The 15,021-nt window shown below is 46.5% G+C and overlaps 1 protein-coding gene across 1 annotated transcript; it reads right to left on the minus strand.

Moving 5' to 3' along the window:
- Positions 1–773: 773 nt before the first annotated feature.
- Positions 774–14,912, minus strand: Bfra_007757 (putative nonribosomal siderophore peptide synthase protein; the record flags this gene model as incomplete). Its single annotated transcript, XM_037338126.1, is given in 3 exon segments — positions 774–1,796; positions 1,808–14,404; positions 14,451–14,912. The coding sequence occupies 3 exon segments, from the start codon at positions 14,910–14,912 to the stop codon at positions 774–776; spliced, it is 14,082 nt and encodes a 4,693-aa protein (XP_037190189.1).
- Between the last annotated feature and the right edge of the window lie 109 nt (positions 14,913–15,021).

Genomic DNA, 15,021 nt, shown 5'->3' on the forward strand with positions numbered 1-15,021 from the left:
ATGATTTGCTGGATTTTCTAACGGTTATGCGATGATGGATACCTACCTAATTTCAGATTATTGGGATACGATTATGATACCCGAGTAGTTAGCTACTTATTTTAATGAATCTCTTTTGTTCTTTGGTAATTAATTTAATCTTGGATTGTTTGATATACTGTTTGGAAATATGATGTGGTGTGATCTATTGTATTTGGCTGTATGAAAAATTGATTTATTGTAGATTGTCAAGTTGCTAACTTGATCATGACTCTTGGGTATGTATCGATGGGTAGGGTAATCAAGCAGGAGGTATAACGAAGCCGACAATGCCTACTTTTCGTCTCTGCGTTATAGTTGTTCATGTTGTTTTCTTTGTCGGTTCCTGGATGTGTCATGTCGTATCGTATCATATCATATCATATTAAGGTGAAGTGAGTTGTGATTATACATAAGTAGATAGATACCTGTAGGTAGATTATCTGGAGTCAATACAATCTATAGTAGTTATTTATACATGTGATATTATTGGATTTGGGAATTGGTTGTGGGTTTATATTTAGAGGGGATTTGATAAGTTGTAAATAAGTTAGCTGTGTTATGGAATTTCTTGGATAATAAAGGAATTAATTGATAAGTCAACTGAAATTTGATATCTAATAACTAATCTACACGAATAAAATTCCTAACTACAATTCTTACAAACAAACTTGAAACCTGGAAAACGATACACAACTCTAACTCTAACTATATATATATAATCCACACACACCCATCGCAGCACACAAACCAAATCATTCCTCCAAACTCGTCAACGTTCTCCGAATCCCCTCCACCTCCTTTGCGATTTCATTTACGAATCTTTCGATTTCGATTTCGCCCATAAGAACCGTATCGGCTTTGACTCCAAAATCGATACAATCATTTTCTCCCTCCCCCACATCCACAAACAAATTTCTCTTGGCCAAATACGTCGTATCGATTCTCTGTACAGCTGTTTCCCCCTCGATCTTTCTCTTCGGTGCGAAATCTGTGGGGACACCGATGGAGAGGGGGGCGAGGAGCTCAGGGGATTCCTTTTCTTCCGCTGTAGCAGAAGGAGATGGAGAAGGAGAAGGTTTGCCAGGGGTGTGGAATAACAGATTGAGACTTGCGTTGAATAATGGCTGCGATTCCGATGGCGAATCGTCCATTGCCCAACCCACCACATCCCTCAGATGACTCTGTTCCCACGCAACCCGCTGACTCATATCCCTCTGAATATCCAGCAGTATGTCTTTCTCCGCACGTCCGGAAATAGCGATGGAAACAGGGAGTAGATTGACGGTTGGAGCGAGCACTGTTTCTGCGCCGTCGAACGAACTCGCGCGGCCGACTTGGAAGAATCCAAAGGTGGGGTGGGTGGTGTGCGTGAGATGGGCGAGGGCGCGTGCAAATGCTAACATGAGGATGGTGTTGATGCTGGTGTTGTGGGTGCGGGCGAGGAGTTGGAGAGTGCGGAGGTGGGGGATGGAGTTTTTGAGCCAGAGGAAGGTTTGGGTTGTGTTTTGGTCTTGGTCTTGTTCGGTTTGTGGATTTTGTGAGTTTGAGGTGGTGGGGACGAGGATGGTGGGTTGGGCGGAGTGGAGTGAGGATTTCCAGTAGGATTTTTGAGCGGAGAGCGCGGAGGGGGAGGAGAGTGAGGAATGCGTGTATTTGACAAAGGAGATGAAGTCGGGTGTGGGGGTAAGATGGATGAGGGTGGTTGGGTGTAGAGAGTACAGACTTCTTTGACGAGAGCGATCATGCTCCACGCGTCGTAAAGAGAATGATGGATTCTGAATAATACGGCATCTGCTTTTGCGGTCTGGACTACACAGAGACTGATGGGGGGAGTGAAAAGTGTAGATGGTCGTTGAGCCCAGTGGTGGACTTGACGTTGGACGGCTGAGACTAAATCTTCATCTGCTGATTGAGCTGGAGTAACGGTGAAAGTTCCATCGGTGATGACCTCTGGTTTGAGTACGATCTGATACGCAGATTCAGGTGTGGGAGCAGTAAACACCGTTCTTAATATCGGGTGTCGTAATTGAAGATCCCTCCACACATTTCTCAAACGAACTGTATCGATCTTCTCGCGAGCTTGGAAAGCCCAAGTGGGTTCGTAGAAAGTTCTTCCGCACTTAAGCCAACTCGCCAAATGGTATTCTTGGCCTGCCATCGCCGGTAAAACTTCCTGCACGGTATCTTTGGGGTATTTGAGCAGTGAAAGTGCACTTGCTTTGGATTCAGGGGACAGAAGTTCTGTCGTCGCATCTTGCTGTTGACTATTGGTTTTCGATTTTGCGACGAGGATCCGGATTATACCACCCAGAGAATTTCCTTGTAGGATATCGGCAACGCTAATCGGTACATCGCGTCTGCGACAGATAGATGCGACACGGATTGCAGCAATGGAATCAACGCCCAAGGAAAAGATGCTCGTCTGCAACGTCACGGAATCCGTAGGTAAATCAGCGACCTCCGCAAGAGCTGCGCGAACAACCTCGAGCATCGGCGCATCCACCATATCACTATGATCCTCCACATTTTCAATCTTGCTCTTGGGTGTACTCTCAAGTGGTAAATCTTGCAACTGCTCCGGATAAGCAACAACACTTCTTTGAGGATTCTCAAGAATATCTCTCAAAGCTTCATCGAAAGTTTTGCAAATCAAATTCAGATCTTCAGTATTGATGCGTCCAGCAGGAGATCCAGCACTGACAATCACCTCATCCTCTCCTTGCTCAATCTCAACATTTAACCCATACTCCGTCGCATCGCGACTCTCGCCTCCCTCCATCACGCTCCAGAGTTTTTCTTTCTGCCCATCTGTCTTTCCCACTTTCTGGAACACAAACAGTGCATCCAGCAACGCCCCATCTGTGAAAATATTTTTCTGTCTCCAAAACTTCTGGATCGTAGGTAGAGAAGCATGTTGATTTTCCTGTCCTTGAACAACCACATCTTGGATTTGACTCACGTAGTCCTGATTTCCAAGGACCGGATTATCCAGCGAAATACGGAAAGGCACAGTGTTGAATAGCGGACCGAGAATTTGTTCTACCTCTGGAAGAGGTAGTGAACGACCCGAAACGACATGTCCGAAGACAATGTCACGACGCTTGACAAAACAAAAGAGAGTTTTGGCGTATGCGAGGAGAGCGGCGGATTGCAGATTAATATTCATTTCTTGGCAGCGGTGAAGGATTTCCGAAACGGGCATTTGGATGGTCGTTTGCGCCAGGGAGGTAGTTTCTGCAGGGACCGTGGAAGATGGTAGAGAGATACTTTGGTAATTATCTAACCTATTTAACCAGAACTCGACGCTCTTTCCTTGGCGCTCGGTAATAAGTCTTGCGGCTTCAGAAAAGGGTGTTATGGGTTTCGAAACACCATGCGAGTAAGCCGTTGACAAGGAATCAAAAATAAGAGGGAGGGAAAACCCATCATAGAGACTATGGTGAATAGACACAACGAGGACTTTCATAAATGCAGAGTTGAGAATTGTGATCTTGAGAGGAGTCTGGGAGAAAGACTCGGGAGTGGGGAAACTAGTCGTTTCGATAATCTTTTCAATACTTTTGTCAATCCATCCAGATGCTTGTTCTTCTGTCCATTGAATGATGGGTTTCTCGTGCACAGCGGCTAACCATGGATGGGCCGCTCCTTCGAAATAGTGGAATGTAGTGCGTAGAATATCATACGCTTCGATTACCGATGTCCACGCTTTCTTCAGACGCGGGATGTCGATATTTGAGGATAGCTTGACGGCAGGATGATGCAGATAGAGTTTTCCACCCGTCGCAATGGTTTGGGTCAAGATACCCGTTTGCAGAGGTGTAGAAGCGTAGATATCCGTAATTTTATCATCTTCCGCCAACAGAGGAATACTCGCTTTATGTTGATCCAACAAATTCGTCGTTTTCACCACGGCGGATGTAGCAGTCGATGGGGTCTTGCTCTTGCTCGAAACAGCGCGCGCTAGAGCTGCGATACTGGGGTATCTCCCGATATCCGAAGATGAAACTTGGAGGCCGATGCTGCGGAGTTCTTTGGCGAAACGAATCGCGATGACGGAGTCGATGCCGAGACGGAAAAACGTACTGGTGCGAGATACGTCTTCGGATGCAAAATCACCGAGGCCAAGTAGGACGGTCTTGATAATTTGCTCTTCGGGCAATTCTTCGCCGTCGTCGAGGATTTCGGAGGATGATGAGATGCTGTGGTTGGATTGGATGCCGAGACTTTTGATTGAGATATTGTCGTTTTTGGAAATGGTGTCGATGAGTAACTCGATCATTTCGAGGAGATTGTTAACTTTAGACGCAGAGCCAAATTCGGGGGTGTATCCCGCGCGGATAACGAGATCATTTGATGGATGTCTGGCTTCGAATTCAACCGCGAAGGGATAATCAGGAGGCATGTAACTATCGAGTAATTTCCACAATCCATTATCCGATTCTTCCTCTCCCGTTTTCATGAATGAAAAGAGACAGTTGAAGAGCGGACGATCGGCTTCCACCCACTTGTGAATCGATCTCGGAGAGCTATGTTGGAACTGCAGCATTTTACCTGAAGATTTCTGGAGCGCGGTCAAGATATCTAGAATTGTGGCATCGCTCTTGCGGAGATCAATTCGTTGCGGTACAGTCGTAATAGTCGGAGCAAGAAGCTTCTCAATGTGAGGAATAGGGACTGTACGTCCGGAAAGCACAAGACCAAACACGAAATCATTAATTGAAAGCAATTTTGCCATTGCAAGACCAAAGATCGCTTGTGTTAATGAAGGAAGAGTGACGTGCAACTTGGAAGCAAAGGCTTCGAGCGCGCTCAAATTGGTCTTTAAAATGCGTGTGGATATTTGAGCTTCGGCTTGTTCTTCTGAGTTACTGTCGTCGTTGACAATGGGTGGAGGTCTGTAATCTCCCAATTTATTGACCCAGAACTTCTTCGCGGCAAGCTCGTCTTGCGAAGCGACGTATTCCACTAGCGCGCCGGCGGACGGTCGCTCCGGAGTTGGGATGTCTTGGTAGCGCATGAGGATATCTTGCATTAGAACGGTCAGGGACTCGCCATCATAGAGGGCGTGATGCATGGATATCAAGAGCACAGATTTTGAAGTTCCTTCTGTGAAGACGTTGAGTCTGATTGGTGGTGTATTCTCGATGTTTTGCATAATATCTAGAGAAATCGCTTCTTGCATCTTGTCCGGAGTGCAATGTTTGCTGGATTTGGAGTAAATGTGTTCTGCCCATGGCATATCGAAAGACTCATTCTTGAGCACAACTTGCAAGATATCATCGTTGATTTGGCAGAAACAGGTTCTCAAAATTTCGTTGGCGGTTGCACAGGCTTTCCAAGTCTGGGAGAGTTTCGAAATATCGATGTCAGAAGCCAACTCAAATGTGATGTGATTAACATATAGAGCACCGGCTTCCTTGTTCAATGATCGAGCTACAACAGCTTCTTGAACGGGCAAACAAGGTCTGACGGTTTCAACGTTCATCTCGGACTTTTTACCCAAGGGACTTTCTCGGAAGGCAGCTTCGGCCCGAGCAATTTTCTTGAGAGCATTCTCCTTGTTTTTAGCGGCCTGTTCGGGTGTAGTATCTGCACGTGGTAACAATGCTAATTCTTCAACCGTGCTAACACTAAGAACATCAGCAACACTGCATGTGTAACCAGCCTTTCTCATCAAGGTCGAAAGACTGATGGCTACCAAACTATCTACTCCAACCTCGAAGATATTGGTCGAGGGAGTGAATTCTGCAGAGGTAGCTGGAACCACACTCTTGAGTATCTCAACCACAGCAAGTTCTTGCTCGTCCAATTCCCGGACCGTAACAGTTTTATTACCAGCCGATTGTCCCTTCTCAGCAGACAACAAGTGGCTTAGCGGTATGGAAGCAAAGAGAGCTTTGAGTTGTTTCACGTCTGCCTTTCCAGACATGGGAGCAAGAGGCAAGAAGTTGATTGGGATAACCACATCCGGAACCATGTATCCTGGAAGTCTTTCTCTACAGCCAGCGCGAATACTGACGTTGATTTGCTCAAAAGCGTCTAACATCTCAACCTTCTCATCAATTCCAGCAGCCTTAGCATTGCTCGCAACGAATGAAATCAATTGCATTCTGGAAAGCTCTGGATGTTTCGTAATGAGAGAAGATACGTTACTTCCAGCTGGTAACAACGCGCGTACTGCTTCGGAAACCTCACCCAATTCAAGACGCTGACCGCGAATTTTAGTTTGATCGTCTGAGCGGCCGAAAATCTCAATCGTATCGTCGGGCATCAATCTGACAAGATCTCCCGTGCGATACATTCTCCCGCCATGGAAATTCTCGACAAAAGCGCCTGTATTACGGTTGTGATAACCAATACCGACAAGACTTCCTGTCAGACAAAGTTCACCCTCTACTCCTCGCTTGGCGTAAGTGAGAGTACCAGGAATGAGCACATGGGCAACAGTGTCTCCTAGAGGACGACCCACGTTTCTCATATTGACCTTTGAATTCACAATTGGAGAAGAGGCACAGCCAATTGTGGCTTCAGTAGGACCGTATGCGTTAATCAATGTGACGCTCTCCGAATCACCCCATGTTTCAAGTGTTCGTTGAGAAATCTTCTCACCACCCACGCCCAAATACCTCAATAGAGGAACATCACTCGGTATCAAACCACACTGATCCAAGAGCGACGGTACAAAACCCGCATGTGTGATTTTCAATTCTTGCAACGCCATAGGTAAATCATCTAGCAACATGGATTTAACTCCAGTTATACACGAGAGACCATGTCGCCAGGCAAGGAACATCTCAGCCACATGCACATCGAACGCTCTACTCGCTAGTCCAAGAAATCTCCCAACGCCGCCGAGTACCCGAGTCGCAGGGACGTACTCGCAGATGAATTCAGATTGTGCTTCGCAGAAAGAAGTGAGATTGCCGCAGCTGATGAGGACTCCTTTGGGGTTACCTGTCGAACCGGAAGTATAGAGAAGATAAGCGACCGCGTCCTTGCTCTTTTCAACTTTCAGAGCAATATCGCTGTCGGATTGGTATCGGTCGTGATTGACGTTCACGAGGAGACATCCTTCAGGGACAAAATCGACACTTTCTTCGGAGAAAAATATAGCGGAATCACTATCTTTCAACAAGAATGTTTTTCGCTCAATTGGCAACGATTCATCGATCGGCAGATATGTGTTTCCAGACTTGTAGATTCCGACTGTGACAGCAAATGCGGTGAGTGTGCGCCCTAGACACATACCGATCATGCGGCCGTGAATTCCATGTGATGCGATGAATGCCGCTACGCGGTTAGCTTCTTGATTCAATTTTGCGTAGCTCCATGTGTGAATGATGCTTGAATTTCTACCGATCGATTCTGCAATCTCGGCAGCAGCCCAATCAGGGTGTGTTTCGGCCCAGTGCTCGAACCAGCAGAGAGGATTGTTCAGGTCGACGACGGGATGGAGTTTCATTTCGCGGTGCTTGGAGATGGCGATTAATTCAGTGGGGAAAAAGTTGGTGAGTTCTTGGATGGGAGTATCGGGATGAGAAATCATGGCTGCGATTAAAGCGTCCAATTGCTTGGTCAGAACCTCCACGCCGGGGATATCCAACACGCCTGCTTCGACTGAGACGACGAGATCGAAGCCGCCGTTTGCATTTTCCTCTACATTGAGTGTGAGATCATGTTCGACGTTCAAACCGAGGAAATCTTCGATTTCATTCCAGAGCTCGTGTTTATGCTCGCTTTCAGTGTTGCGTGGATGGAACACAAAAACGGCGGGATAGAGCGGCTGGGATTTAGGTCGTCCGATGAGCTTGCGAAGCATACCTGGATTGGCATCGCGGTGATTGTAGGCGGCAATATTCATGGAATCGTGTTTGCTGACTATTTCTCTCGCGGTACCGGATGTGAAAATGGGGACTGGAGTTAAAGATACAAGAGGACCGACGATATCTTCTAGAGAAGAAGAAGCCAGACGTTCGGATAACACTTCACCAATCACGATTTTTTGGTCCGTCTCGAGGAAATCGGATACCATGCATGCCCAGGCGGCGCGGAGGATGGAATTTGCAGACGAGCAGTGGAATTCTTGAGCTGTGGTTTGTAGTTTGGAGATTGGTACGGAGAGGGGAATGGATACGGTATTGTAGGTGCGAGATTTATTCTCTGGAGCCATCTTTTCTACGCTGTCGTCTGCTTCGCTGACGAAGTGTTTGAGGGTACTTTTCCAGAAGGTCATGTCTTCTTGTGGACTGGTTCTTCGCATGAAGGAAACTGCGATGGCTTCTCGGATTTGGTGACGCGGGTTCAAGAGGCTTTCCTGAGAGAGATAGGCAGCATGAAGATCGTCAATGATGAATTTCAAGGAGGGTCCATCGTGAATGGTGTGGTGGATGGAAAGCATCATTGTTCTAACATGATTGCGTTCAAATACGACGACGGCCCATGGGGAGTTGATGAATGCACTAGTCTGATGCTTGCGAGCGATTTGTTGTGCATGAGTTTTTGCGCTTATTGAGAAATCCTCGTTTGTAACTTTGACAACAGACCAATCTACCGATGGCTTCTGGTAAATCAATTGAAGGAACGTCGATGCACCAAAGCCAGGATTTGCCTTTGCAGACACCGAAGCCGTTGGCAAGAATCCAATACGAAGAGCTTCATTATTCTGAGCCACCTTGAACCAAGCAGTTTTCAAAAGCTCGAGATCGATGTTATCAGAGAGATCAAAGAAGTGGTTACTCCAGTAGTACTCATAGTTGCGGAAAGTTTCACTGAGGAGATTTTCCTGCAGCGGCAATGTTGGACAGACGCTAAATGCTTTATCGCTGATTACAGATGTTTCCGCAACCTTGGGGAACCATTCGCGGTGGAACACCTCGAGGATTCTGGAGGAGGAATCAAGACAAGTGGAATTGGAAACGGGTTTGTTGAAGAGGTTGCAGAGATCCGCGATGGTTTGACAGTGTAGCATATGTGCAGCCGAGACCTTATAACCGACAGTCTTCAATCTTGCTGTGAAACGTACTGCAGCGATTGAATCAAAACCTAAGGTTGCAAGTCGACTGTTTGATCGGAAAGTCTTGCTCTCGGTTCCTAAAAAGGTGGCGAAATGCTCGAGGAGTCGTTCTTCCTCTTCTGTCCAAGCTGAGTCCTGGGTGGATGTGAAATTACTTTCCCATGATTCGAGATCTAAAGCTTCGTAAGCACCGGATAATGCTTTGCGGTCAATCTTGGCAGATGCGGTTACTGGGATGCGGTTCAGCACTACGAGAACGCTAGGAATCATGTGCTCTGGGAGATTTGCTTTCGATACAGCCATGGCGGCTTTGGCAACCTCGACTGCGCGATCGTTGGTAATGAGTAAGTCTTGGGCAGGAATACTTGGGACTGACAAGAAGGTCACCAAGACCTTTGTCGGGCGATCTGGTCGGGCCATGAGCATGGTAACCGCTTGTTCCGTGTCGGGATGGCAATGGCTGAGCGCGAAACTGATCTCGCTCAACTCTACTCGCATTCCGTTGATCTTCACCAAATCATCACGACGTCCTACGAACTCCAGACTGCCATCGTGAAGTTGACGGACGATGTCTCCGGTCATGTATATATGGGCTCCACAACTCTCATTCCAATGGAACTTTTCTTCTGTCTTGGCTAGGTCTTTCCAATAACCTCGAGCTACCTGTGGGCCCGACAGAGCCAGTTCACCCACACCATGTCTCATCACGACTCGCTCGTTGTTGAGCACAAAGACGCCCACAGAGGGTAATGGTAATCCGACGTTTGTGCTCTTGAATGGATTTTCGAAACCGCCGAATTGTTTCACTGTAGATACAACACTCACTTCAGCGGGACCATAAGTGTTATACGCGAGCATATTCTGCGACCAATCGTCTGCGACAGGCTGAGGTAAGGCTTCTCCAATCATTGTCACGACCTCGAGGGTCTTACAATGCGCGCGAGACACGATTGTTGCGAACGCAGGAGTGAGATGGGCATGTGTCGCATTGGTTGTGTTAGCGAGATCCGGGAAAGAGCCAAGCATTACATCTTTGGGTGCTGCGATAACAGTTCCGCGCAAACCCCAGGTGTAGAAAAGATCTTGCACGAAGACGTCGAATGTTGGTTGTGAGAATTGGAGACAGCGGACTGCGCCGGAACGGCTTACAGGTATGCTTCCTCTCAAAGACTGCATAGCTGTGGCTGCGGCACTATGCTGTACTTGTACACCCTTAGGCAGGCCTGTTGTTCCACTGGTCCAGATTAAGTATGCCATCGAGTTACTTCTGATGATGGGCAAACTCGACGGTTTGATCTCTTCGAGACTCAAGGTAGAATTTGTGGAGTTGTTCTCTGATATGTCGATCAAGGCAACACCTTGTGGTATGGCTTGAGCGTCTTGAATCACGGTATCGTTTGCCACCAGGAGCATGTTGGCATCTGTTCTGACAATCAAGTCGTGTCTGCGAGATGCGGGGAACGTGGGATCAATTGGACACCAGGCACCACCCGCTTTCAGAATACCAAGAATAGCCACGTAGAGCTCTGGTGATTTGTACATGGAAAAGGGAACAACTTTGTCCTCCAAAGGACCGTATCTTTGAACGAGATAAGACGCAAGCCTGTTGGCTTTGCGATCAAGTTCAGCATATGTCCATTTAAAGTTTACTGCTGGATCTTGAGCCGTGAAGTCATTCATGAAGATAAGTGCGATATCCTCAGGATTCATCTTTGTGTTCCGCTCAAATTCGGTATGCAAAAGAGCACTGGCCCCAGCCAATTCGGTTGACATGACCTGAGGGTATATCGATGGAGCAGTTGCATATCGACCATCCATATAAGAATTCTCAGGATTACGGATGACAAAACTGATCAGATCACTGAATTGCTGCAACATTAGGGTAGCAGATTCATTATTCAAGAACTCATCTGTATACGTTGCTCGGAGACGAAGGGATCCGTCTACCTCAGGCCAGATCTCAATCATGACAGCAAAATCGTTGGCCATTGCAGGGTAGTCAACCTTCGACCACAATTCAGAATGGTTTGTACCAGTGGAAAAGTCCTGGAATGCAAGAAGAGTATCGTAGTACAAGCCTCCATTTGGTGCGACTATAGAGTTCAAGGGTATCTGGAGATGACCTAGAGATTCTGCATTAATCTTGGCTATTGCTTGCAATATCGAAGAGACGCTAGTTGCTTTTGCCTCGAGCAATGGAGCGGGAATATTGATTGGGACGGTGGTGAATGTGGGACCCATGCAAACCTTCGAGTCTTCATCCAATCGGCCAGATATGACACTACCAAAAGTTGAGCTGTGTATGGAATCCTTGTAAGTGGCAAGAATCAATGCCCAAGCCGCCTGGAGGATACTCAATGGTGAGGTAGAGCAGCTCATAGCACCATCACGTAGGTCATCTATACCAATTGACGCTTTGATTGAGGAGGCCAACGGCAGCTTTGTCATTGTTTCTGGTTTCAAGCCAGTGAGTGGTGGGAAAGGGACCGGGTCGCAGTCTTTCAATTGAGAAGACCAAAATTCGACTGTTTGGGTGGGATCTGGACCATAGTGCATATTCACCGCGGTAGATATCTCAGTTCTTCTTGGAACATCCGATCCACGATATACGAGGTCGACTTCATCAAACAAAAGCTGTAGAGAAGCACCGTCGAAAATGCCGTGGAAAACGCTGAAAGTAAAGAATGTTTTGGTAGGTGATTGGATAAGGGTCATTTGATAAGGTAATCTATCCAAAACTATTTCGTTCTCCGCTTCACGTAGTGTTGATTTTATGCACTGGTCTATAATCTGAGGATCGTCAGATTCGCAAGTTACTACCTTCCAGTTTGGTATATTTAAGGTGGACGATTCTTTCAGAACACATTGTCCAAATGGCGATAATGCATCATCAATGGCGACAAAAACCATTCTGTATGATTCATGGCGTTGGACAGCAGTCATCCATGAATCCTTGAGCTTGGGGATATCAATCGACGAGTTGATGTGATGAACAGAGTTGTGTATATAATGCTTGTTATCCTTTGAACTCCTCAAGAAACTTGCCAGCATTCCGGACTGTGTGGCAGTAGTGGGCAAGATCTTGGCGATCTCTTCCGGCGATATACCAAGACTTTCGCTGCAGATAGCTCGATGCTTCGCTTCAAATTCGTCAAATGATATAGGAGCGCCTACAACTTCATGAGTAGGCGCTGCCCCAGTATCATTTTTGCGGCGCTCCACTATGGTGTTTCTCAACTTTAGAGGAGTCGCACCTCCAAGTACATCGGAAATAGTGAGCTCGGTGATACCTGCATCTCTGGCTAATTGTAAAAAGCGAATAGCTTTCAGACTGTCAATACCAAGAGAGAACAAGTTGGTGTTCGAATTCAAGTTCGCAGTGGATCCTACTAGCTCCGACAGTAGATTACAAACTAGTCTTTCGATTTCGTCCTGCCCTTCATTATTGTTCAAGCTGGCATCTTCACCATTTTGAAGCGAGTTAGTGGGCTTTGAGTTTTCCTCGTTCCAAAGTTCCTCTGTCATGGTCGAAAGAGATTTTCTGTCAATCTTGCCAGCCAAAGATCTTGGCATTTGAGATAAGACAAAATACTTCGAGGGACACATGTATGATGGTAGAAGTCGGGCAGCGTTCTCACGACACCTAGCTTCCACGTCTTCCTTGGTGTTATCGGCATCAAGAATGATGAAACAAACAGCTTCCTCGCTTCCAGCCTGATTAGCGAATCGCTTATAAGAGACTGTTACCGCCTCTTTAATTCCTGCGCAACTCGCCACGACTGTATCGATTTCGCCAAGATCAACTCTTCTGCCGCTGAGCTTGACCTGGGAAGTGTCCATACGTCCAAGGAACTCAACAACATGTTGACCTCTACGATCAGTAACAATCCGAGCCTTGTCTCCAGTGAGGTACAGTCTTCCGAATTCAGGACTGACGACAAAGGCTTTGGCATTTTGTTCTGGTCGATTCAAATAGCCAATGCTGACTTGAGGTCCTCCAATCGCAAGCTCGCCGGCGAATCCTCTGGGAACAGGTTTGACAGAGCCTGAGCTTGTATTCACAACAAGTAGCGAACATGTGGGCAAAGCTGGTCCGATGATTGAGCCTCTGTCATCAGGATGGAAATTAGGAATCAATGTGCAGTTAATGGCTGCTTCTGTGGGACCATATGCATTGCAAAGTTCAGAAGACTGATCTGGACTAGGTAAACGCGCAAAGTCTTCGATATTTTTTCGCAGAACAGTCTCACCCATGGTCCACAAACTTTTGAGCGAAGTAAGTTTGGAACGACGGAGGAGAGCTGCCATGCTGGGTGTCGCCATCATGACCGTTGCCTGTAGTTCAGATACAACCGCCTCGAAATCTGTCAAGGTAAGGTCACGTGAAGCAGAGCAAAGTGTGGCTCCTGTCGATAATGTCACAAAGATTTCCATCAGCGAAGGATCGAAAGTTGGAGCCGCAAATTGAAACCATCGTGGTATTCCTTCCGATGATGGTGGCAATTTTGAAGTGATAGCATGCGATGCAATGGAGCAAGCTGCTGCAAGATGAGTTATCTGTACACCCTTTGGCTTACCGGTTGAACCGGAAGTATACATGATATATGCAACATCGTTCTCCTCAGGACTTGCTACCATGCGGAGAGATGGGGGATTTTGGGTGGTGATGCCGTCACGGGTCCTCATGTGAATGAAAGACTCAATATCGATCCACTTCATAGAATCTGATGGAATGGCAGAAAGTTTATGACGATATTGCTCCGAACCCAGAATGATTTGAGGCATCAAGTCTTCATGAATGTCCTTCAATCTCTGAGGAGGTGCCTCAATTGGAAGCGGGCAAAATGCCAAACCAGCTTTCAAAATTGCCAAATAGGCAATATAAAGTTCGGCGGAAGTCGAAAGCAGAACAGGTACAAATTTAGAGCTCCCACTTTCTTGTTCGCCTCGGGATACTAAAATATACTCAGCCAGACTCGTCGTGATCTCATTCAGTTCTGAGTAGGTGAAAGTTCTTCGCACGGGAGAGTTTGATTCTGAATTCTGAGATTGGAGGAAATCCAATGCAACTCGGTTTGGATGTTGAACGACCCGTCGCTCAAAATCCGAATGCAACAAAACTTTATCGATTTGAAGATCCGATCCTCTTTCATTCTCAACGAACGAGGGTGGCCTGATTAGTGGTGGGAAGTTTAGAATCGATTCGTTTGCTACGGTTTTCGCATCACTTGATGGGGAACGTCGTAAATAAGCAACGGCGGCATCGAATATATGCGGAGCATCTGAAGCAGATAGTAAAGATGGATCATATGATAGAGTAACTTCAATGATGGATGCTTCCTCTACAGTGATGATGATTGTGAAAGGTGTCTATGAGTATTAGCGGCATGTCTGAGCCTCATTGTTAGATACTTACTATATCGCATGGTGATTTCACATCACGAGACTTGGTAATATGTAAAGCGAAGTCGAGAGATTTCATGGATTGAGGAATATCTTGAACGAATTCCCACGATATGGATGGGCGACTGTCTTGGTCACTTTGAGACTCTTCTGTCAAGCGACCATGGATGATGCCACATTCTTGCGAATTATCTGTAGTTGGGGAGTTTGAGGATATATCAGAGGAAGTGTAGAAAGCAACCTCATCGTGCCCTGTGAAAGCAGCAACGAATTGGGCATAAGATTCATGAATAGCGGAACGATCGAAATTCCATTCTCTAAGTGAGAAAGTCTTCTTGGTTGTCTTCAAGTGCGATTGTGAATCATTTCCGGATCGATTTCTGTTCAATTCTCCTCTAGAAACACGTAAATCTGCGAGGTTTCGATAAGCAGTGTCTAAGGATGGAAAAGTGGTATTGGGTATTATGGAATCCATGGTTTCTGGAGATGTTGATGACTGATAGTGAAGTTATTGATACTAGGGATAATTATTCATGAGAGAAAGTGTCGAGGAATTGAAGACAGGTAAGGCTGGAAATACATGA

The sequence above is a fragment of the Botrytis fragariae genome, assembly GCF_013461495.1.
Source record: "Botrytis fragariae strain BVB16 chromosome Unknown tig00000112, whole genome shotgun sequence".
Lineage (NCBI taxonomy): Eukaryota > Fungi > Ascomycota > Leotiomycetes > Helotiales > Sclerotiniaceae > Botrytis > Botrytis fragariae.